The sequence below is a fragment of the Homarus americanus genome, unplaced genomic scaffold, assembly GCF_018991925.1.
Source record: "Homarus americanus isolate GMGI-L3 unplaced genomic scaffold, GMGI_Hamer_2.0 scaffold55047, whole genome shotgun sequence".
Lineage (NCBI taxonomy): Eukaryota > Metazoa > Arthropoda > Malacostraca > Decapoda > Nephropidae > Homarus > Homarus americanus.
Window position 1 is genome coordinate 444,188 of NW_024724199.1, and position 26,519 is coordinate 470,706.

The 26,519-nt window shown below is 41.5% G+C and overlaps 1 protein-coding gene across 1 annotated transcript in view; it reads right to left on the bottom strand.

The window, feature by feature from the left end:
- Positions 1-18,027: 18,027 nt before the first annotated feature.
- The window catches only part of LOC121864086, a 216,359-nt gene continuing 207,867 nt past the window's right edge, over positions 18,028-26,519 (bottom strand). Inside the window, exons 10-14 of the mRNA XM_042362995.1 lie at positions 25,998-26,182; positions 24,622-24,802; positions 19,761-19,994; positions 19,020-19,168; positions 18,028-18,387 (exon numbers count right to left, since the gene is read on the bottom strand). Coding sequence (XP_042218929.1) covers positions 18,235-18,387; positions 19,020-19,168; positions 19,761-19,994; positions 24,622-24,802; positions 25,998-26,182 — 902 coding nt within the window. The 3' untranslated portion in view covers positions 18,028-18,234. The remainder of the gene's footprint in view (positions 18,388-19,019; positions 19,169-19,760; positions 19,995-24,621; positions 24,803-25,997; positions 26,183-26,519) is intronic.

A 26,519-nucleotide genomic window follows, 5' to 3' on the forward strand; every position in this document is an offset into this window, starting at 1 on the left:
TGAGAGAGAGAGAGAGAGAGAGAGAGAGAGAGAGAGAGAGAGAGAGAGAGAGAGAGAGAGAGAGAGAGAGAGAGAGAGAGAGAGCTTTCTCCATCCCCCTCCCCTATACTCTAACCTTCTGCGCCAGGTTCTCTCAAAGGACCTTTAATGAACGAGAGGTGCAGCGGAAAGTTGGAAATTCAATTAAATTCTTTCTGCCATTTTCAGTATTTTTGTGTGCGACAGTTTAGTTTGATGGGTAATAAAATGCCTTCTGAGTTCCGGGTCTTCACTTCCTTGGGCGACCGGTTACGTAGGACCGAGTTTTAATAGGTTCCTCCTAGTCCTAATGGGTCCCAATCTTACCGTATTCTAAGCCTACTGAGCCCCAAGCCTACTGGGCCCCAATCCTACTGTTATAATCCTAATGGGCCCCTATCCTTCTATGTACTTATTCTAATGGGCCCTAATCCTGCTGTGTTTTTATCTTATTGGGGTCCAATCCTACCGTGTTCTAATTCTAATGGGCCCCAATCGTAATGTGTTCTAATCCTAACCTGCTTTTACAGTATTGAAGGAAGTCGACCACACTGTCTCCTTGTGTATGGGAAAATGATTTAATCTACTGTGTGTGTGTGTGTTATAAAAACTACACGAGGGTAAGAACCGCACACACATTAATAGTGGGGTTGACTACAGACGTAACCTAACCTAACCTAACCTAACCTAACCTAAGTCTCTCCTCACACCACTCCCAGAACACTGTCTCTTGTCTGAGTTCATTAGTAAGTCTGTACTTATGATAACTTGTTGATAGTGAACAGTGGCTTGCTCTCATTTGCGCCTTACTAAATTAGCTTCTACAAGGGTTGTGCCAAGCGTGTGACCTCATTAACCCATCACTAAACTGGCCAGAATGTTAGGTCATGATCGTTGCTCTGGGGGTAACAAGTAGGAGAGACCATGTAACGATGATCAAGGAGTGTAATATCGTCTCAAGGAACTCGATCTTCGGAACTGTTGAGTGACCTGGTTCTTGTGGTAGTTGAGTGACCTGGCTCTCTGGATAGTCGAGTGCTGGCTAACGATCTCTCCACAACGAGTCATTTTCATTATACGAACGTTAATCTTGTTTCTCTGTTGATATATATATATATATATAACGAAACTGTACAGCATATCCGGGTAGGGCATCGGCGAACACATGTGACGTCATTCTAATTTGTTTTGGTAAATATTGACAGTTGCGGAGGTCTTGGAGTAGTTAGAGATAGGTCATTATTACCCTCGTGTATCAGTGTCATGTATATAATTCTTTTCAATAAATAGGTTTAAAAGGCAATGCTACTTCTCCATTAGTGCTCTGAAGACTAATATAGCTGGGAGTGATAATTCATGTCGTCTTTAAGTATTTCAGTAATTCATTTAATATTGTCGTCGATGTTTCTCTCTCTCTCTCTTCCATCAGCCCTGAACGGCAATTATACCATATCACCCAACTGAGGGTGGTCAGTCTCCATGCGCTTCCTCCTCTCCTCCGCCTGTGGCTAAAATCTTCCCTTCACTCTCTTATAGTTACAAAACATCAATATAGTGATAATAAAACACTGATTTAGGAACTGTAATCAGTGTCTTCCTTACCGGGACCTTTGACTTGGTTCTGAATCAGGGATATATATTTTATACTGTATATTTATCTCACAGAATAACTACATATTGGTCAACTGTTCCCAATTAAAATATTTCATATTTTTTTGCCGACCAAACAAAACACTCCCTCGCCGACTGGGATGACACCATGCCACCATTCCTGCTGAGTCTTACAGTACTGTGCTACCTGACAGTCACAACACTAAAGACACACATCCTTGTGGTCGCTACTGCCATGACCACACCTGAGACAGTACTATGACACCTGACTCTCTCTCACTCTCACCTAGGCATTTCTTCTTCTTATTCAGAATATTAAGTATTGATCGTCCCTTCCTCAATATTCTGTTAATTAATTTGAATCCTGTGGCAAGCGTTTACCTTACTCCGATACACCTTATTTTTTTTATTCAATAGGTTTTTCTTAGAGATGTTGTGCACTCAAAGTTGAAACAGGTAGGACTCATCAGGCCAGACTGCTGCTACATTAGTCTGCAATAACCATCCTCTTTAATGTCATCATATGTACTTTACTCTTACTCTGCTTAGTTATTTAATTTGTCTTTGATGATGATTAGCGTTACATTATCTGCCTATGTGGCCTTGGAATTTAGATATAGGCCTACACCGTTTACGAGTACATTATGGCCTTTAGCAAAACCTGCCACTAGGTCTCTTTTTAACTTAGGCGATACAACAGTGTTACGTCACTCTTCCTCCCGCTCAAAGTCCCACTGCTCAACGCTGTCTATAAATAATATACTCAACACATCACAACTTTTCTATATTTAGTTTCTTTCTCTACGTGCCTGCTGTCGTCTTCACCTCACAATAGACTTTCAATTTTCATGATTAAGTTCTTCCACAGGTAAACATTGGGCCTTTTCACATTGCCTTTTCGTTTATGGCCTTCAATGTAGCTACGTCAGGTATGGTCCATTCAACACGATGTATTTAATAAGAAAGGAGATGCACTTTCTACACGTGATGGAAGGCTCTCACTACCATTGAACCGGGCCGCTGCGATACTGATAACCCCCTCTAGGATGTTGTAGAGTCAATGCAAGGTGTATGTTTGCCCTCCATATTGCACTTGGGTATAAGAGTCAGATTTATTTTACATTCACAAATACATTATATTATCTCTTGTCCTATGTAAAGTTATGGTTATATTATTACGTCTTTTTTGTATTATAATTGACTAAATCATTATGTTTCAGTTGATAAATGACAAAGTTTTGGTGCAAATTGTAGTATCAACCCCAAATTTCTCCTTTAAACTAGACTAAACTCCACCTAAACTACATAACGATTTTCCACAATTAAACTCGCACAGTAAAGTTGGCAACTTTTGCTATGTGTTACAACAAGGTGTTTAGAAACTATTTTTGCCATTTACAGCTGTGGGATAGTTTTATTTATTTATTTTTTTCGGGTGACGAACCTAATGTTCCTGGACCATGATGCAGTAAAAAAAAATCAAACCAGTGTAAAAAATTAACCTAACCTAACTGTTAATAATAGTACCCCAAGAAGTCAGTCATAGGCCGAGTGTTAGAGCTGCCTTAGTAACAGTCATATACAGTAACTGGTATAGAGAGGGTTGTCATGGTAACGCAACCTAACGTTATCAGATACGATGATCAGTTGTTATTGGCTATTGGCTGTGATCAATTCTATCAAGGAGCTGGCTAATCCATCAGCATCTGTCAGACGCACCAGTGATGAATGGAATGGCTAATCACCACCAAAATCCAAGGTATAGACTCATCGAGGTGTGTGTGTGTGTGTGTGTGTGTGTGTGTGTGTGTGTGTGGGGATGGAAAGGTGTACAGGGAGATATCCATTATCCGAAGGTGTGGGCAATAGAACAGGAGAGGGACTTAGAGGCTCGTAAGTGTATTAAAGACATGGTGTAAAGTATCGAGCAGACTGGGACGATAATTTAAGTTATTTTATATTTTTCAACTTTCAGATCTTAATAACTTTCATGGTAAGTCTCTGTACGTAAAGGGTTTGCTATGGTAAAAAAAAATTACTTGCTTTTATGATTGATGATGGAGGACTAATTTAGGACTACTTGGATAATTGTCTTTGTTTGGAACTGTTATTTATCGTTAAATCCTTACAGTGATATGATGCTGTACAGTTCATCACACCCCATCAAACAATCTCTTTATCCCTTCACAATAACAACTTTTTGCTCCACTCGCTAACATCATCAGTGTTATCAATGTTTTAGAACACGTAAGTCAATTATCCTGACAAAGTACAATAAATTAGCTATGAGTCAGCTCCTGTACTGCCCCGTCCGTCAACAGTGACAGTCAGACACACGTCACAGCAACAACACTTTCCTCTCACACTGTTACCCCTTAAAAAAAAAAAAATCCCGCATAAATATTTTCATCTTTCATCACAGGTACGCTGGCTGCCGTTCCATTAAACTAACACTTCACTCAAAATTCATAAAACAAATTATTTTTCCTATTTTTCCTTTAGTCTCCAACCAGAAGAGAAAGTAATTACGTCGATCGACAACTTCATAACAAAATTTCATTGTTATTTTACCCGGTGAAGTCGGCCAAAAATGTCCCTGAAAATATATTTCCTCGACAAATGCACCCAACTCGTGGTTACAGAGCACCAGCAATAATATACCACAATATTTTCCACCCTTTGATGGCCTTTCTAAAAATAGTAAACGTTTAGATTGAGTTCGACGCCTTTCTCAGCGGTGTAAATGCATTTTGAAAGCAGCGACGAAGCATCTTATGATAGGATAGAATACCTTGCAGAGCGGTCCGATGCTACTGCCTTGGAGATTGAATTCCTTCACAGCAATAAGATCGCGACGGTCTGCCAAAGGTGCGATGCTGACGCTTTCATCCGCGACAGTTTCTTAACGTCTTACAAGTCGTCTAGTAATTCACGTATAGTACCTGTTGTGTTGTTAATCATTATCATTAGTTGATTTTACCATCCAAACTGGAAGATCTTTTGACATTCTTTGTGTACCCACATAGTCACCCGCGGCTCTACCCTCCACTAGCACAGAATTATACCTTAAGTATAAATTTCCCCCAAGAAATGATGAATAATCAGTATGAATGTAAGTCGACAATATTCTCTCCAAACAGATTTCCATAGACGCCAAACAAACTCCAGAACAACAAAGTTTATCACACAACTTTTCCCTCTAGACGAAATACTATTATTCACCAAAAAACTTATCTAAGAGTTGAATGGATCTGACCACCATTGACTGCTCTAAACTGATCCCGATTCCAAATTTAATTTTCGTAATCAAAATCCATTTCCAAAGTTCCCCTAAATATTACCACTTTTAGGCCCAGTGTAATATACATTTAAATCTATTTTGAAAGTAATTAAACCTTTTAATATATAAATATTACACATCTCTCATCACCCCCGTGAACCTAATAACTGACAAACTAACTTTTCTTTCCCTCTTTGTTCCTCTTGTTCTTCTCTTTCTTCCATTATCCCATTTATCGTGTCTTGGCCTTCTCTAGTTTCCTTCACCATCTTCACTCTCTCACCCTATCCCTTCTGGCTCATTATCTTCGTCTTCCTCCTCCTCCCACTTCTTTCTTGATTCGCTTTCATTTTTGTTTTACTTCTCTCTGCTGCAACTACTCATCTCTCTCTCTCTCTCTCTCTCCACCCTTCTTAATCTCTCCCCATTTTTTCGTTTTCTTGTCTTAGCACCCTTCTCACACACACACACACACACACACACACACACACACCTCAAGATCGCCTGTGTGTGTGTCAGGCCCTGTGGCCTTGTCTTCCTCCCCTCCAGGATCACGCAAGGAAGAAAATAACAGGCTGTAATAACTCAGAGATCGACAGTGCTTGACAACCCCCTCCTCTTCCTCCTTCTCCTCTTTCACCTATTCCTTCTCCTACTTCTCTTCCTTCTTCTCTTCCTCCTCCTCCTTCTTCTTCTCCTTCCCCTCTCCTTTCTCTCCTCCTCCTTCTTTTTTCCTTCTTTTCCCCCTTCTCCTGTTCATTGTTTGATATTAATTAAATAGTTTGGGTGTAATTTATGGCGATACTTAAATTGACGTCATTTGTTAGAAGGCGTAGCTGGTGCAGGTGCAGGTGCAGTAGTAGGTGAAGGTGCTGGTCACTATGCCTGGCAACAGTCTTTGCTGCGTCTGTGCTAGCCCGAACCAAAACCGCACAAATTGTCTTTGTGCGAGAAACAACCGATCATGTGTGGATTGCAGGAAGCTAGACCAGTGTCGGAACCCACGTGGCAGGGAGCCGACACAGGCGGCCACAGTGGATATCGCCGGGACCCAACCACCCGATGATATCCGAAATGATAGCAGTGAGTCTACTCAACCCGAAAATGTAGTACTAATAAATGCTGCTCCCTCAGTAGCAGGTGTCCAGGAGGAGAATGAGAGACAGCCGCCTCAGTGGAAAGGCATGTCGATGGAAAATGCAGGCGTATGGGTCAAAGAAACCTACTCAGAAATTGTCAAGTGGTCGCCCGCTAACTTATTTGAACCACCCAAGTGTGCGGCCACCAAAGAAATGATTCGGGAGATGACTCACTTCATGACTGATTACACCCAGGACCGCTTCCTCGCCCCCCTAGCTCTTCAAATACTGGCAATAATACCACATCTATTTTGTCAGAGGACACACACAAAGGCTAAGCACAAAGAAAATGTGGCAGCAATGAAGAGAAGATTGACAATGTGGCAGACTGGGGCCCTAGATGATCTCCTATGTGAAGCAAGAACACTGCAGGAGAGACTAAAATCTACGGGTGACGGAAAGCAAAACACCGATGACGTGGCAAGAAAATTTGGAAACAAAATGCGTGTGGGAAAAGTGTCTCTCGCGGTAAGATCTCTCACACAGGAATCCTCCAGTGGAGTGATGCCAATAAACAGAGAGACATTAAAACTATTGAAAGAGAAACATCCCCCTGCAAGCGAAGATGAAGGCATCCGGTTCCAGGGTGACTATATCCCACCAAATGCTGTCCTGTTCGAGAAAATAACAGGAGAGATGGTGTGGAAAAAGGCACTGAAGACTCGAGGAGGAGCCGGCCCTTCAGGTCTGGATGCAAACGGTTGGAGAGTCATCCTCAGCACAAACAAGTTTGGCCCTGTAGCAAGCGATCTCTGCACTGCCATTGCCACCCTTGCAAGAAAGCTTGCATCCTCTTGCTGCCATCACCTCCAGGCTCTGACGGCCTGCCGCCTTATTCCTCTGGAAAAGAAACCAGGATGTAGACCTATAGGGGTGGGGGAAGTGCTGAGGCGGATCATCGGAAAGTGCATAATGGAGGTGGTAAAGGACGATGTCAGGGCAGCAGCAGGGAACCTACAAGTGTGTGCTGGCCACCAGGCTGGTGGGGAGGCGGCCATTCACGCCATGAGATTGATATTTGAGCAGCGTGATTGTGAGGCCGTTCTCCTGGTGGATGCTTCAAACGCATTCAACATACTTAACCGCAAGGCTGCACTGCACAACATCAAGATCAAGTGTCCTAGCTTTGCGATGTATGTTGAAAATTCGTATAGGAATCCTTCAGACCTCTACATAGTAAACAACAAGGCTCTACGAGGTGATACCATCCTACAGTCGACCGAGGGAACAACACAGGGGGACCCCGTTGCAATGGCAATGTATGCAATAGGCCTATCAGTGCTCCAACAAGAAATAAAGTATGAAACAACTGGGGTCAAACAAGTGGCATATGCTGATGACCTCACAGGAGCAGGAAAAGTGGAGGACATCAAAAAGTGGTGGGACCTGGTAACATCGCGAGGTCCACAAATAGGGTACCACCCAAACGCCAGCAAATCCTTCCTCATCGTGAAGCCAGATCATTATGATCGGGCTGTGGAGGTTTTCGGCGAAAGTGAGGTCAAAATAACTAAGGACGGCCAAAGACATCTAGGCGCAGTAATTGGCACTACGGACTTCAAGACCCAGTACGTAGGGGAAAGGTGAATGAGTGGGTTAGCGAAATCCAAGCTCTATCGGAGATTGCTAACACAGAGCCACATGCGGCCTTTGCAGCATTCACACATGGAGTCAAGCATCGTTGGAACTACCTGATGCGTACCATCCCTGAGATCGGACCCCTCCTCCACCCTTTGGAAGAAGCAATCAGTGTCAAGTTCATTCCCAAACTAGTGAAACACCCTGACTTAACCCGAGCAGAAAGAACACTTCTTGCACTTCCACCAAGACTGGGAGGGATGGGACTAACTAATCCAGAGGAGATTGCTGACTCTGAACATCAAAATTCACTTAAGCTCACGGCAGCCCTCACTGACCACATAATAGCCCAGAATGCAACAGGGGAAGTGGACACCAGCGAAGTTAATAAGATCCGTAGGTCCATTACAACAGATCGGCAGCACTGCCAAAATGACATGTTGCAGCAACTATTGCTGCAGGTTCCAGAAAATTTGACAAAAAAAGTAGCTATAGCGCAGGAGGTGGGCGCCTCGAACTGGTTAACTACGTTACCGATAAGGGCAAATGGTTTCAGCCTTAACAAACAAGAATTCACAGATGCCATTGCTCTAAGGTACGGTTGGCCAGTAGATGGTTTGCCCTCCCAATGCGTGTGTGGCTCTCCCTATGATGGCGATCACGCCATGGTCTGCAAGAAGGGGGGCTTCATATGCATGAGGCATGACGAGGTAAGGGATCTCACAGCAAATATGTTGAAGGAAATCTGCCGGGACGTCATGGTAGAACCGACCCTCCTTCCACTGGATGGCGAGATCTTCCAACACAGGACTTCAAACACATCTAACGAAGCCCGTGTGGACGTCAGTGCTCGAGGATTCTGGACGCGGGGACAGCGAGCTTTCTTCGACATCAGGATTTTTGATCCCATGGCCGTTTGTCACCGTAACCTAGCTCTCGATGCTGCGCATAGGAGGAACGAGAACGACAAGAGAAGGGCATATGGGGAGAGAATTCAAAATGTTGATCAAGGCAGCTTCACTCCTCTAGTGTTCACAACCTCTGGTGGGATGGGCCCAAGTGCAAGATGTTTCTACGCCAGACTCGCGGAGTGATCTCCGAACAGAAGCAGCAGCCCAGAAGTTATGTTACAGCCTGGATGAGATGTCGACTGTCCTTCTCTCTCCTTCGGTCGGCTTTGCTCTGCCTCAGGGGAACGAGAGCTTCTGCCCCTACTCCGACAACTGCTGCAGATATTGACTATGAGGCTACAGTCACTGAATGCCGCATAGATCTGCGGCTCAACTAATTTAACACAGATAGGATAGCTTCTTATGTATTAGGATATTTAATATTAAGGTAAATAAATGGTGGCGAAGGTGTGGCTATTGGGGGAGGCTGGAGGCCACGTTAAAAAAAGAAAAAAAAAAGAAAAAAGGTGAAGGTGCAGTAGTAGTAGTAGTAGTAGGTGAAGGTGAAGGTGTAGGTGTGTGTTTAGGATATATCACTTATAAAAGAGGGGATGGACACAGCTTCAGAGAATCTTATGAACAATCGAACACATTTACATGGTTGTCCGGAAAGAAGTGACTCCGTGTTGGAATTTTCAATTCAAGGAAATGACATCCAAGAGAGCTGGGAGAGTCGCCATAGGGTGACAACCATGTATGACAAAAACCCACAATGGGAGGTAGAGTGACATCCAAATTGAACTTTATTGGTTGGTGTAGAAGGGCGAGTTTTACAATGCACCAGAAGGATCTGAATAGCTGTTTGGGATCATGTTCTCTTGAGTTAACCTGCCGAGGTCTTCCCAGGATACTCATGACTTGGATGTTTTGATGAATTCTACAGCGGCAGTTTTTATTTTCTCTCTTAAGATTCGATATATCCAACCATGATGGAGATAATGTAAGAAAAACAAATCGTATGTGAGATATTCCTCAATGGCGGCAAAGACCTCGGTAGTGGTGACACCTGATGGTCTTCCGCTGAACTGACCAACACGACTTAGGGGCTGATCCAGTGTTTAATCCAAGCTCCTCATGTCTCTCTCGTGAAGCTTAAAGTAAATAGTATCTGGAGATGGTATTGTGGTCGTTAATTTATCCCTTTATATCATATAGTGAGTTTATCAAGTAATGACAACGTTTATCATCACTGAGGGAAGGTAACGTTACACCCTTTACCCTACGACAATGGTTCCCCATCCGAAGAATTTACAGATGAAAAGTGATTACTGTTGTTGTACGGATCTCTGGACAAGTGAGCTTTATAATTATCCTTTTTAGTAACACCTGTGAGCTGTGAGAAGCGGGGTAATGAAGGCGATAAGGAACTGTGCAGGAAACAAGGATTTATTTCTTAAAATTGTTAATGGCTGCGTAGAACCAATAGTCGAATAGGGAGAAAGAAAATATGCAAGAGCCGAGGGGGGTCGGGCAGAAGCGCCAGTCGAACGAGTATTCAGTTTTACCCTCCAACTCAGAAAAAGAAAACCGCCTGGCAGAGCCGCCTGGGCTAGAGTTCGCAGACAGGGAGAAAGTAGAGGAAAATGTTCCTTGAAAAATGAGTTTGTGTAAGTCAATCATTTGGAAATCGGAAAAAGGGAAAAGGAAATTTAGATACAAGAAGATAAAAGAAAGACTTGTGAAGGAAAACAAAAGACTGAGTGAAGAGTGAAGAGTGAAGATTCATTTGTATTAATTATTTGTACAGAAAGCCTGGGAGTGTTGGAGCTGATACTGTACACACAGTACTACTACTGATGATCCAAATATTCCTTATATCTAGGTTTCTGAGATAGCTTCATTACCAGCAACTTAATTACTTATTCATATTAATGCTACGAATACAGGCTAAGAATAGAGGTTTTAAAAGTAACAAGGCGTAGAGAATATATTTCTTTTTCAAGGTTGAGCAGAATACTTTCCAGAAGGGAAGATGCATCTTAGATACATATTAGATAGTATATTATTTTTCAGGATATAAATATTTTTTTCAAAAGTAAGAAAAGTTTCAAAGTGGTTATGCACATTTTTCTACCTTTTTCAGGTTTACAAAATGTTTTTTTACAGTTATTTTGTACATTTGTTTGTGACAAAAGTCCGGTCAGGTTCATCTCCTCAGTGTTGCCAGTGTGACAAGTAATCCTCGAGATTTTGCATTTTATCACGTCTCTCATGTATAATCCTACGGTATATTGCATATTGCTTTAAAATTCATTTGTGTATGATATTTTTCTCGATAAATTCTGCAATCTTTATTGCATATTGACTTTGCAATCTTATTATATATAGCATATTGGTTAAAAACTCTTACGTTGTTTGGAGGATTTTGTTAAGAAAGTCCAGCCAGTGTGTCGTAATGTGTGGTGTACATTAGCCTCTTTATTTACACTGTGTTTGTGTTTCTTCCACCTTTTAATATTTATATCCCGTGAATGTGTTCCTGAGGTCGAAGGTGTTTAATAATTTGGAGATTACTATTGTTTTATCGTGGAGATGGTTGGTGTCCGGAGAGGTGTTACCTGTAGGCAGCACCTGTGTTGTCGAGGTGGCCACTAAAGATTTCTCTGGACATGAACGTTAAAGTGTGGAGCTACTGTTTGTCGTATTACCCCGTTTCTTTATATAAACTAATAGACTGAGCAACTATTAACTATTTTTCTGTAATAAGCATTGTGTTTTGGTATAAATAAATCCTTATTACTCGTGTCACTGTGACTCGCCTTTCAACTTAATGCATTACAACTGCATCCCTCGTAACAACACAACAGCTAGTGTACACAACACCCAAGTGCCCGCTGATAGTAAGAGTGGGTCAGAGAGCGAGTGTTGTGATGATATTCTGCTCTTCACGCAGAATTTGAAGAGACAACTGGGGCTCCTGAAGCTTACTGCTATCACCCCCAAAATACACTCAAGTGAGTTAGCTGAGAGGTAGGAGGGCCTCAGGGATAGCATACTTGACACACATTTTAGTAAACTTTATGTGAAATTTTCCATAAAACTACATTTGTTTATTTTTGTTTCATGTAAAAAATTAACTCTGTCTCCCCCTCCACCCCCTTCGTCATTGTCATAGTGAAGATTTTCCATACAATAATTATACACATCTTCCTGTTGACACACTGAGGTCCACTTCATCAGTGTTGCCAGCGTGTGTACAGTTTGCATGTTGTCACGTCTCCCGTTTATAATCTTGCGGGTTATTGTATATTGCGTTAAAAATCGGTTTTGTGTATAAAAATTTTCTCGATAAAGTTTACCAGTTTTATTGCATATTGACTTTTCTATCTTATATATTTCGTATTAGTTTGTATAGAAAATCCATTAAGTAGTTGATAATAATTATAAATGTCCTAATATCTGGTGTATATTACTTTTTATTTTCGCTGCGTACTGAATATTGTGTTTCATCCACTTTTGTCAAATCTATTCCCCCCAAAACATTCGCTGGGTATTATGGAACGGTGCGTGTTAGCGTGTCTTCGTTCGTATCCAAGGTCTGTCATTCATGTCAAGGTGAAAACTCTTGGATGGGAGGAAGGATAACTTGAAAATTAGCAATGACATTAGTTCCCCTTCCCCCCTCTCCTCACTAAGGGTTTGGATATGTTTAATAATCAACTGAAAACCTTATTGTAACTTGGGGAAATACTTTTTTTTTATTTAGACGAAAGTAAATAAGCTCGGTGCGTCAAGTTATTCATTCAATATTTTCCTTTGCATTACAATTGTTCATTAATGTCAATAACAAATGAATCAGTTCATCTACGTCTCTGGAAACTCTTGTAAACTTCTGTGTGGGGATTGAAGTGAGATGATCGAGGAGAAATTACCGAGTCTATTTGGACGAGGTATTTAAAGTGTCAAATGGTGTGGAACTTGGGTGGGAGAAGGGTTTGATATAGAAGGAAGATGGGGGTTGGGGTGGTTAATGCCTCGGGTTGAGAGTGGTTAAAGGTCAAGAGTAATGGTCTCGACAACCTGGACACTTCGCAATAGGAACTCAACCATAGATGATCTCTGGGTGAATTCAGTGACCTGTAAGACTGTCTATAATACCCTAACCTAACCAAACCACAATACGAATCTTATATATAATAATTTATTTAGCTCTTATGACAAATATAAATGTAATAACTCCCCCTTAACTGTAATACTTCCCTTAAATTTACTAGCACTCTTAAATGTATTACCACCTTTCATTGCTATGTCTCATCTACCTTTGATACCTACCTTAAATGTATTAATTCTATTGGCTGTAATACCAACTATGATTATATTAACTCTATTGTATCAACACCTTCACCCTCCCAAAAAATACAGGTTAAAAACTGCCTTAATTGTGTCACCAACTTTCAGTATAAATAATTCCCGTAAGTCCGTTTAGTCTTTGTTATCTCCTCCGAGTCACTTTCCTACCAGACTCAGATTAAGACGACCTCCGTCGCCTCACGTCGGTCTTCCCTCTCACTCCCCCACCCATCCCTCTTCCCCTGGCGGCCGTCTCCACACACTGTTGATTATATCTCTTCGTCTCCTCCTCCCCGGCTCACATTATGCCCAGCTCTCATTTCCTCTTAAGGTCGAGCGTATTTCATCCTGTTTTTTTACTATAGGCTGTTGGGTGAGTTGTCTCGTCTTTCCCTAGATCATCATCATATTTGTGTTCTTAGGGATATTATATATTGAAGATTCAACATGGTGTGTCCCGGGTGTTTCCTTCATGTTTATCATTATTATTATTATTTTTAATACTATAATTCCTTTCTGATGGAACTCTTATATCCAATCATAAATTCTTCAGCTGAGGAAGTCACAAAATTTACGACTGGAAAATATATAAATAGTCTCCTCTACAAGAGTAAATCTGCAATACATCATTACTTATGGTAATTCTTACCAAGTTCGTCGAGAATCTCTTTCTATCAATTTTCGGTTTGACGGTGGTAGTTTGGTGGGCGTATTAATACACGTTAAAAAACTTATGCATGTTTAAAATTTATGTCTACGTCTGACGTTAAAGCCTTTTAAATTCTTAAGTCGTTTTTTTACACATAGACACACGTGTACAGTATATGTTATTACAAAAATTCGTTGTTTTGGGGTTTTTTTGTTGTGCTCACCTAAAAGACAGACCTCGACCACAACAAAAACCCCAAAAAGCAACGATTTTTTGTAATAACCCTCAAACACTTACGAGAATATAACAAGATCCGCCTTTAGATCACCAGACAACCTGGTGAACTATTAAGTCGTGTTTTATGGTTGTATTGTTTTAAGATTAACTCCAGTACCTGAACTGAAATTAAACCAGTCTCACTTAACCTGATTTACAGTAGTATCGCCGCCGAGCAACAAAAGGATCTCGTGTTATCGTAATCACGTTATATTCTCTCTGAAGCTCTTTGTAAGTGTGACCGTGGGCTCTAAGTCGGTAACCTTATCGTAATTGCAGGCTCAAGATTTCTTTTGTACTTTTGTAACTAAGCGGATCTTCATGATATGTAATGAATTCTTTTTAAGTGTAATACGAACTATAACATGAAATAATCCTTAAAGTGAAATATCAGACTGACCTCATACACCCAAACTCATGTCAGCCGGTCTGGAGATAAAGGTCAAGGTAAACACTGTTACCATAGTTACTTAAGAGGCTGTGAGTCATGTTATATGAGTGTGTCCCTTTGATGGACCTCGTTCAAAAATTTTCCTAGTTTCGTCGTCCATGTTAACTTTCACGCCTTTACGAGTCTCTTCTTGTTCATGTAATTGCCGATAACGAAGGGGTTAAGTTAGATTAGGTCAGGTATTGTCAGGGGTTGGTTAGATTAGATTAGGTCAGGTATTGTCAGGGGTTGGTTAGGTTAGATTAGGTCAGGTATTGTCAGGGGTTAGATTAGGTCAGTATTGTCAGGTTGGTTAGGTTAGATTAGGTCAGGTATTGTCAGGGGTTGGTTGATTAGATTAGGTCAGGTATTGTCAGGGGTTGGTTTAGATTAGGTCAGGGTATTAGGTCAGGGGGGTTGGTTAGATTAGGTCAGGTATTGTCAGGGGTTGGTTAGATTAGATTAGGTCAGGTATTATCAGGGGTTGGTTAGATTAGATTAGGTCAGGTATTGTCAGGGGTTGGTTAGGTTAGATTAGGTCAGGTATTGTCAGGGGTTGGTTAGATTAGATTAGGTCAGGTATTGTCAGGGGTTGGTTAGGTTAGATTAGGTCAGGTATTGTCAGGGGTTGGTTAGGTTAGATTAGGTCAGGTATTGTCAGGGGTTGGTTAGGTTAGATTAGGTTAGGTTGTGTCTGGGGTAGGTTAAATTAGGTTAAATTATGTAATGCTGAGGTTAGTTTAGGTTAAGTTAAGGTCCCGGTTTTAGTGAGCTCCCCATCACTTTAACAGCCTCAGTGTAAAAATACTGGTGATTTATTCCCCTTGCATGACAAACGAGGGAATTAACACATAAAGCCGTCAAGCACATTTGTCATCCTTAAGTTGGTAAACAAACAAGAGGGTCTGGTCGCCGGCAGACAGTGTGACGTAAGTGCAGTACCTGGCCCACACTGTGAATAAGGTAGTCGGTTTGAGAAAACTATCCTGAACACGACCGCTATACAATTTTATACCTCAAATGACTTCGACCCTCGTGAGCTGTTAACATGGCGCCCTGCGTGTGTGTCTATCTGTAATATTTTTCAGACTCTGGGAGTACATCACCAGTCCTGTGGCCTTTGTTTCGATCCAGAGTTCAATATAGCCGCTATGATAAACATCCAATGAGTTTTGAGTTGCCGAGGTACAAGTTTTGCTCTTATGGTGCAGTCTCTAGGAGACATAACAAAAGATTTTAATGACATTTTAATTACACTAGTTCTTACAAGCCTTCAACAGGTTATTAGATAAGATTTTAACTTGCTGGCTCATCAAACTCGCTCCTAATTAACTAAAATGTTGAACACTTTTGAAGCTTTTAATGAACCTTAGTCTTAACACTAGTCCAGATGCTTTGAACAGCTTCATACACAATGAGCCACATTTATATATATGATAAACACAGTCTGGTCCCTGAGTGATTTAATTTCTAAACGCACAGCAAGCGGTAACATGACACCTAAGAGACCCAGTACCCATGAGACCCACTACGTCCGAGACCCAGTACCTTTGAGACCCACTACCTCTGAGACCCACTACCTATGAGACCCAGTACCTCTGAGACCCACTACCTATGAGACCCAGTACCTCTAAGACCCAATACCAATGAGACCCAGTACCCATGAGACCCACTACGTCCGAGACCCAGTACCTTTGAGACCCACTACCTCTGAGACCCACTACCTATGAGACCCACTACCTCTGAGACCCACTACCTATGAGACCCACTACCTCCGGGACCCACTACCTATGAGACCCACTACCTCTGAGACCCACTACCTATGAGACCTACTACCTATGAGACACACTACCCATGAGACCCACTACCTCTGAGACCTACTACCTATGAGACCCACTACCTCTGAGACCCACTACCTATGAGACCTACTATGTTATTACTCATCACGGGTTTGGTGCTACAGCCGCTACCCCGAGGTTGATGTAGTCAGCCTAATCGACTTCTTCCTCTCAGGGGCATAGTGTTCCTGTCGCGGTTTATAATCCAGCTGAGTGATGCACACCCCCGGGAGACTCTCGGATCTAATCTAACTTACCCTTAACCTGGCCTTACTTAACGTTAACCTGGCCTGACTTAACGTTAACCTGGCCTGACTTAGCCTTAACATGACCTGACTTGATCCTTACGTGACCATACCCTACACTGAGACAATACGGATGGACGACTCAATAACATTTCTCCAGTAATATCGTTTATTTTTCATGATTTTTTATTTTTATTTTTTGGTAAATTTACTTTAATGTCACGTCATTTTCTCTTCATTACGACACTGACAGACAGATTTAAGTATATTCCCTTCAACATTATATTGTTATTTTGATTTTAAATGCCACTGTTTTTTTCCTCTCGTAATTTTCCTTCCACTACCACCCAGTTAAATTACTACCATTTTCATATCACGTGATTCTTCCTTCACTACAATTTTTTTTTAATTGATAGTAAACCATTTATTTTCCGGCCGTATTTCGTGAGCGTGATGGTGCCTTGTCATCCAGGGGGAGGGGGGAGAGGAGGGGAGGGGGTAAGGGGTGATAATGACGAGGATCAGGACACGTTCCTCTCATTACTACTGCTGTGGAGAAGTGAACCCTGATGATGCCTTCTCCCGCCTTACTACTGTATGTGTAGTGAATTAACACCACCGGGCTACAGTATATTGTGGGGTAGAGACAAGGGAGGGTCGGAGGAGGTGGTGGTGGTGGTGGACCTCAGAGAATCCGTATAAAAACAAAACAAAGATGATAAAAATAGTATAACGGTAAATTAATGGATAAGTAAATGAAAGGATAAAATTAAGTGGTTATATTAATAGATAATCTTCAGCTTGTACGTATAGGAGAACTTGAGCGTTGTTTAATAATAGGTCGTCAGTGTTGCTTTATCTGTCGTCTTATCTCGTACAGAAGTTCATGTGGATTTAGTGATATAAAACAGAGCCACGCCCTTGTTATTAATCTGCCTCCTTCTCCACCCCTCCGGCCCTCCCTCTCTCCCTCCCTCACTACCTCCCCCGCCCCCCCTTCCTCACCTCTCTACTCCTTCCCTACTTGTTTAAAAAAATTCAGTGACTTTCAGAATGTATTAATGTTGGCTGGTCTGAGGAAGCGTGTTAATGTTGCCTGCACTGGTAGCATATTGTAGTTGCGTTGTGTTATTAAATGGAATCATAATTCATATTTCGAGGATTTCTGTATAAGACAGACAACCCAAAAGGTGAGTTGTAATTCAGGTGTTTTGTTTATTTATAATGGAGTTGGAAATCATTGGTAAAAGCCAATAAAATAAGGAGTAAGTCGAATAAGGTTATATTCCAGTGATTAATTTTCGTTCTTATTTACCATGAAGTTTTAGTTTACCATAAAAAAGGAAAACAATATTTTGGAAGTATAAAATAAGATATTCAGCAGCCATAGTCAATTATCGTTTTCCTGTTATGGCATTAAATCAATAGGTTTAAGCTCATATGCAGAACATATTTACAAAATCAAAACACAAAAGAATTACACAAAACTTTAATATATTTTGGTGTTATTTCTGTTGGTTTACCCTGTAGGTCGTCTTCACTTGTGGTTATCATCATAGACTCGTTCATTTACCTCAAGTAGACTTTTTACCTTTTGTCTATGGTACACTTTCTACTTAAAATTTTGATAAATTTTTCATATGGTAGGCCTATACCTCAGCCTTCATAGTACCTTTGTTTGTGCCCCATACCCTTGTTTGTGGGTAAATCTTAAACAACAGTCAAAGGAATACAAAACCTTTATTACAAAATATACATAGTAAAATTCCCCTCCTGGACCCACCACCCTGAGTATGTCCAGAAAATTGAATACTCCGGAGGTGGTGGGAGTGGGTTTGGCGGGGGTGGTGGTGGCGGCGGTGGTCGTTATGGTGGAAGGGGATAGGAGAAGGGTAGGATGGGCAGGGGAAGGATGTGGTAAGGGGAGACCTCACTTGATCTTGGGAGACGCCCCCGTGACACTAGCCCGCCCCGCCCCATCTTGACCTAGCCCCGCCCCGTCTTGCCCGAGTCCCGCCACCACGCCCTCCAGCACGGATTCCTTGCTGCCTCTTCCTCCCGCCTCGCTGCCTCGCCTCAACATCTGTCATGGGGAAGGGGGGAGACTTTAGTTAATATTGGTAGAGAGGAGGAAAGAAATACATGATTTGTTGACTGGTGAGTGGCCGAGAGGTGGCTGTACCATAAATCTCATTCAGTAAGGAAAACAACATGAGGAAGAAGACTGGCCAAACACGTTATTGATATAGATATTTGTGTAGACGAGATACGATTTAGCAACATCATATTTATAGATCTACAAAGAACTAAAGAAATGGAGTTTGATGATTCAAGTCCCTTGGTTAAATTTTGTGATATAAGATGAAGCTCAAATCTCGACTTTCTCAGCCATTACTTATTTCATCCACTTCAAATTATCTAACACTTTCCTGCCTAATAATGCAAAACTACAACCATTAATACTTACTGATGATACTACTACTACAACTACTACCTAATAATGCAAAACTACAACCATTAATACTTACTGATGATACTACTACTACTACTACTACTTTTACTATTGGTCTACTACTGCTCATAGTACTCATGATACCACTGAATTTTGTTGCTATTACTTTTACGTCTACCACTCACTTTACCAAGCTTGACAGTAAAACCCACAAATGAACGTAGTACACATGTGCGGCTAATCAATTTGGTGTCACAACTCACCTTAGGCGGGGGCGGCGTGTGGGGCGTACGTGGTGGGCGCGGTGTGTGGGGTGGGCGGGGGGTGTGTGGGCGTGGGGTGTGGGGTGTGCGTGGGGTGTGTGGAAGCTCAACACTGGATCCCACAACTGGTAGCTCCTGTGCAGCTTCCTCTGTGATATAAGATACGAAGAATTGTTTTTTTTACCCATATAGATTATTGCTTACTAGTGCAGTACATAATACCTTCGATAAACCTGTGTTTTTGTATCGATAAGCTTCACTCGTGTCTCGGTTGTTGTTGGCATCAAGAGAGTAAGGTGGATTTAGAGTAGTATCAAACGTGTTCCACTCCCAATAGGCCCAAGTCTCACTTAACCTAACCTAACCATCGGATGGGGCCCATTAGAAGTAAGGCAGCACTCCTAATGGCCTAGTTAGATTGAGTCTTATTAGGACGATTGGTAACAAGGATTGGGATTCCTTTGCTCCATCATCGACATATAGTTATGAGAAACAGTAGATTATAATTATTGACCAGTCTAAAGGCTTTAGATAATGTGGACACTGCCAGGTTAATCCTAAGCAGCAAATGGAGAACAGGGGATGAATAAGAGTTTTGTATTCAAAACTTAGGAGGTGAAATCTGGTAAGAGGACCACCTTGGGAACTCCAGGACTGATGACCAACACTCGGACTCATCTAGGTAATTACTCATGACTCAGTAACAGTATCAAAACACCGTAATGGGTCACAGTGACTCACCTTGGGTAGCCTTGATTACAGTCTCGGGAGGCACCACCAGCTCCTCCTCGGCTGCTCGTCGTTGCTGACGGCGCCTCATGAGCATGATGACCAGCACTAGCACCAGTAGGGTCAGCCCCACCCCGCCCACCAGACCCCCGATGGCCACCCCCAGCCCACCGTCCAGGCCACCAAGTACGGGCGGCTCCTCACCACTGGGCTGAAGGCTTCCTCCCTCAGTCACTGGTGGCGGCACTGGAAGATGATTATGTCGATATATTAACAAGAACTTACATACCTGGTATTAATGTCCCACTATGGCAGCCAGGAGATAAAACCCTCTTACTGTAGAAGATTGAGCACCATTTCACCTTTTCTTTTCTCTATTTAATTTCATATTTAAATTAATATCGCGTGCACCTTAATCTAATACTCCCAAGAAATGCTTAATGTTTTTTCCCATTTGATTCGACCAGCCATTAAATCTTATGGGGTCAAAGGTCAAATATTAGAGGAAAAAATAACGAATATAGGCCGTGGTTATATAATGCCTTGACCAATCAAAATATAATGAAAGTAAATGATAAGTTATGCCAACCCGTAAAGAGGAGGAGAAACATGTTGAAAAGTTACTCATATACATTTTTATATAACAAGAGTTCAAGTGGAAAAAATTATAAAAAAATTATTGTACTTTATTAGGCAAAATCTTATACCAGACAGGTTGGGGCAGGTATGGCACTCTCTCTCTCTCTCTCTCTCTCTCTCTCTCTCTCTCTCTCTCTCTCTCTCTCTGTTGTTGTTGTTGTTGTTGATGTCATTACTATTATCATTGTTATTGTCTTTATTAGCAACATAGTCATGCGTTACAGTACATATTAATTGCCTCTGTCCCCTCTCCGGCACGTAAAAACGACCTGTTTATCAAATTACGATGAATTTCTCGTATTTTTTTATACTTATTCTGCTAATTTTTCAGTGGTATTACAAATTCACTCTTTTAATGAAATACTTTTTTTTTTTCGAGGCGTGAAAGTTTTATGAACGAGGTGAAGGTAATTACACGTGTTCAACATTTGGACAACTGTGGCAGTTTTTAATATATAACAAATGTTCTGCCCTTTTTTTATCTCCAGTACTTCATATCATTCCAAATTTTTACTCTATGTTGGACTGAATTCTCGTTTTTTGAGCAATTATGTGATTTTTTCCATTTATTTGAAGCATTTTTTAATTTGTTCTCAATAATTTGACTGTTGATAGTTAAAATAAATCATGTATGAGTACACAGTTTGAGTTTTTCCACTATGTAACTTTTTTCATCATTCATTAATTACAAACAAATTAAAAAAATATACAATATTTTTTGGTGTATGGAAGCAAAATTAATATTATCAAACCGATTTTTTAACTTCAACGGTGTGAATAACGCGAGCAGCTGAAGCGCTTCCAACCAGAGACAAAAAACGGCTCCATTATCAACACTACTGATGGTCTTGTTCCCTCCTAGTGAGTCAAAACAAGTGAGGTATTGGCCTGGGGTCTGGGGTTGTAAATGAGGTTAGGTTAGGTTTGGTCAGGTTAGGTTAGGTTAGGTTAGGTAAAGCTTAAACATGTAGAAACTTGAAATATTGTATCGTCTATGGGTGAGTAAATTTTTCAGGAGGCTGAGACGCTGTGACATGTTTCTTGGAAAGTTTGAAGTTTTTATTTTACTGTTACTTACGGCACGCGAAAAGACAGGCCGTTCTAAATATGTCACATTATATCCAGACTGTGAAAAAGGCTTAACAAAGATAATGTTTTTCATAGACTCTCATCTCACAACGAATGAGTAGACAAATTGTTCAAAAAAATGTCATTAACTCAATTTCTCTCGTGAGGCGGAACAAGAAATGGGACGATACTGTAAAATGTGTGATGATGAGGAGAGTCACCCTAGAGTTAATGATGACGACGCAGGGATAGAAACATAAAATATTCTGCGTGATTATAAAAAAAAAAAAAATCAGAACGTGGCCAAAAAGAAATCCTTGAATTTTTCCTTCGCCACTGCGGGAAAACATTGTATATGTGTCACTTTGTTCTTATTATTTCTTAAGGTCTCTCGGGCGCTCCAACGCTTCTTGTTTTCCTGTGTGTGTCTCTCTCTCTCTCTCTTTCTCTGTCGTTCTCCCTTTCTTTCTGCATGTGTGTGTGTGTGTGTGTGTGCGTACATTACTAGAGAGAGAGAGAGAGAGAGAGAGATAAAATATGAGAGATACACTGATGGAGTGAGATAAAACATCGGTGAGACAGATAGCGAGAGGGTCAGACCATTACAGAGAGATTATGTAAGAGAGACAGAACACGAGTTAGAGACACCGAACAGGAAACATTGTACAGGAGACAGACACAGCACACGAATGAGAGATAACAGCATGAGATAATACATTAAGAAAACAGACATCACAAGAGAGACACAGCACAAGTGAGAGATATCAAAGAGGAGAGAGTATGCATGATAGACGCTGCAACACTCTGAAGGACCACTTTGTCAACACGAGAGGCGGCTGGCTGTGATGGCCCACCCTGTTGACCTCTTCTCTAAACTCGTAACCCCGGAGCCCTACGCCTGACTCTGCATGTCTGGACCCGAGATTCATGCGTGGGGCGTGGTGATGAGGCGTGGTGATGCTGGTGTTGTTATATGGTGAGAGATGGTGATACGTGATGCTGGTGTTAGTATGTGGAGATGTGTGGTGATAGTGGCGAGGGGCAGTGGTGGTGATGGTGAGGACGTTGATGAAAATGACGGTGTGATGATGATGATGATGATGATGATGATGATGATGATGATGTAATTGATCGGTTAGGTGATAGCTGATGAGAGTGACTTTAATGGTGATGAATGGTTAAAGTGATGACAAGGATGATGGTAGTGTAAGTAGGTGATGGTGACAGAAGGGATGGTAATGGTGATAGATGGTGCATACACATTCAGATTCACTGGGATAATTCACACACACAAACTGAGCCAAGAAATCTACGTGGGGGGCGACACTGCACTCGATCCCCTTCATTCTCTCAACTGTAAGGTCAGGTACCCATTTACAGAAGGGTCGATTGGGAGACTGGGACGCTTATTAGCTTTTTATCCCCTTAATCCCATCACCAAATATATCCTACTAACTCCAAGCACATCAAGATAGCTTCACTCAGCTAAGGTAAGCAGTCTTGATAACCACAACACTCTAGCTTCCTTCCTTCTGATGTCTTAGCTTCAAATTTCCAGCTCCTCTGAGGCGGCTAAGTTCCCCCTTCCCCTCACTTGAAACTTCTTACCTCTCCTAAGTTTTGACAGCTTGGAGAGGCTTCGCAATAAGTTCTTTAGTTCTTTCTTTCATAGTGTGTGTATTACCCCCCTCTCTCTCTCTCTCTCTCTAACTTTATGGCGTTAAGTGTATCCCACTCCCGGTTTGCACATATCTCCATTAGCCCTTATCTTTAACACTTATCATCACAACTACCATCATCACTATCACCACTAACACCTCCATCATCACTATCACCACCATTACCACTAACACTACCAACCATCACCAATATCATCACTATCACCACTAACTCTACCAACTATCACTATCACCACCACCATCACCACTAACACTACCAACAATCACTATCACCACCATTATCACCATAACTCCTATATCACCCTTTAACACATGCCTTTATCATCCCTTAACACACCCATTAACACGGCCATTCCCTCGCCCAATCCATTAATAAAATTCACCTTTTTTTACCTTGTTAATTAAAAGCATGAATTATTGACAATAGATATTACCTGCCAGATAAACATTAATTTCAGCCCTTTTTTTCAACTCCTAAATCAGAGAGATGTATGTATGTATGTATGTATGTATGTATGTATGTATGTATGTATGTATATTTTGATTTTGTTTGTTTGTTGATAACTAGTGTACAAAGTATGCTAAAAAAACAAGCTTAAATGTCTCTGTAACACGTTATACCATTGACTCTCTTTAGGGTTTATTTAAAAATGATCCATGATTCTCTGTAATTCTCTCTTTCTCTCGCTCTGGTGTATCAAAGAGATGTAGAAGCATCAAAGAAAACGGATAAATAAGTAGGTTGGGAGGGGGGGGGGGGCGATACAAAACACGTTTATATAATTAACGACTGGAAGGGTAAAATACAGTAAAGAACTACAAGGTCCTCTTCTGGAACTAGTCAATAATATCAGAGTTTTGGTTAAATGCTGACAGAGAACCCAGACTACAGGCATGAACCCAGCTAAGAACGGACAAATTCTTATCTAAAGCTAAAATTGAACACAATATATCAAGGTGAACTTGCAACTAAGAGTTTTCACGATACGGTTGACAGTGAGCTGAATTGGATCTTGTAGAGTCTTGAGTGTGATCCTAGAAGCTGTATTGACACTGCCAGACCTTGAGTTGATCCCCACGATTGTATTTGACAAGTCCAGGTTCAAATACGATCCTTGGTGCTGGAGAGAATTAATTATAATGTCATTTGCAACGCTGGACACTCTTGCCCTAAGGCTTGGGAAACGCCCCGTGTCTCCCTCTCTTCCACAAGGAGTTTGGTTCACTCAGAGGGAAACTGTGTAAACTGGGTCCTTTAATTATCCAAGACTCTGGTGGTCAAAGGGGAAGGGTCACACACACACACAGGCAGGTGGGAGGGTGGAAGGAAGGAGTGTTTGTGTGCGAGAAAGAGAGACAAAGAGAAGGGAGGTAAAGAGTGAGATAAGATGACAGAAAGAAAAACAGAGTTAATGAAAGTGACAAAGAGGTAAATATTTGAAGCGTTTAGAGCACACACTGAACCCTACACAACGTTAATGCTTCACCTGTGAGATGTAAGGTGGCGCGGGGGAGGGTGCGGGCGTACATGTAGACAGGCTTGGAGCGGGTGTGGGCGGTGGCTGAGTAGAGCACCAGCTTGAGGTTGGCGGCGGGTGGGAGTCCTCTCACAGTGAACACGGGCCGCGCGTCACTCACGTTAACAATCAGTGTACCTCCTGACCATACCTGAGACACGGGAAGGAACAGGTGTTGAAAATTATTAACAAAAACAGGTAAAGAAATGTAGTAATGGACACAGGTGCTGTGAGGTATTAAGTAAAAGGTAAACCGTAAATAATGGAGTTAGAACATTAACAAAGAAAAATATGAGAAATTGAATTAAGATTTTCGAGACTATTTCAGCCATAAGTGGGTCATAACAACCAGATGTAACGCAAACTTTTATCTATGGTGTTAGAGTGGAGAGAACACCCAGTATACACGGGAGGGGGTGGGGGGAAGTCTTACCTGAAGCGTGAACGTAAACAAGACGCTGTTAACGACACACACACACACACACACACACACACTCTCTCTCACTGCACACGGACTTAATGTTGTGGGGGTCCTGGACCTTGTGGGTAATGATACAGTTTTATGGCGTGACCCGCCGAGGCTCAGCAGCCAGCTGACACCTTTCTCCTAATGTTACCACACTTAAACATTGTGGCAAACGGTACAAACCATTTGGAATTTATTTTGAATGTCAGAATATATACGTTGGGTGCATGGACCACATTTTAACTGCGACAGCCAATTAGAATCATTCATTTGAGCTATTAAAACTTTTCATTGGTCTATCGACCACAATTTCACCACGTGAACCAATACGAAAATATATTTCATTAGTTTTTATCGGTCCTTCGACTGTATTCGCATCGCGAAATCCAATTATAATCAGTTATCCGATTCGTTAGACATTGTCATTGGACGCTGGGCCACATCTGCACCACAACAACCAATGAGAATTATACGATTCATTAGACATTTTGATTGTTAACTGAAGCACCGCCAATTACAATCATAAATTCAATTCATTAAGCATTTGCGTAGGCCGGTAGTCAACATATAATCCGTAACAACAAATAAAAATAATTTATCCTATCCCTTAAAGAATATCTATAGCAATTTGCTGGATTTGCAGTAAGATGGACAGTGAAATGATGCATTAGAAATTTCCCTCGGCCGCTGAGCAACATCTGCCTACTCGACAGCCAAACGTGATAATTTATACTACTCGTTAGACATTGTCACAACAACAAAATAATAATAATAATAATAATAATAATAATAATAAGAAGAAGAAGAAGAAGAAGAAGAAGAAGAAGAAAGGCACTTCGTCAGGACAGCAATAAAACATTAACTAGGCCATAAGACTCACCTCCAGGTTGGCACGGGCGCTTGCTTCTGGGGACAAGACGAAACTGGCACTGGGTGAGTGTTGGGCGTGGGTGGCGTCCTCGTGGGCGTGGGCGTCGCGGGTGTGGGCGTGCGTATCACACTTCACTTCCAGTTGGGTCTCTCCCACCATAGTCACGTTACAGTCTTTCAGCGGCTGTGGCGGCTCTGTGAGGAGGGGTGGTGGCCAGAGAGAGAGAGAGGGAGAGGGAGAGAAAACGTAAAGGATGAAAAGATGATAGAAGGAGAAGCAAGAAAAGAGAGAAAGATGAAAGGAGAGGAGAAGGAAAGGGAGATGAAAGAAGACAGAAGAGAAGAGTAAAATGAAACAGAGATAAAACAAAGAAGGAGTTAGGGATGTGAGGTAGGAAGAGAAATGAAGGAAGGAATAAAGAGGAAGAAACGAAATATAAATATAAGTCAATGTTATAATTCTCCTTGATATGATTGGTCGACATTCAACCAATGACAAACACCGCGATGATCCTGAATTTCATGTCATGTA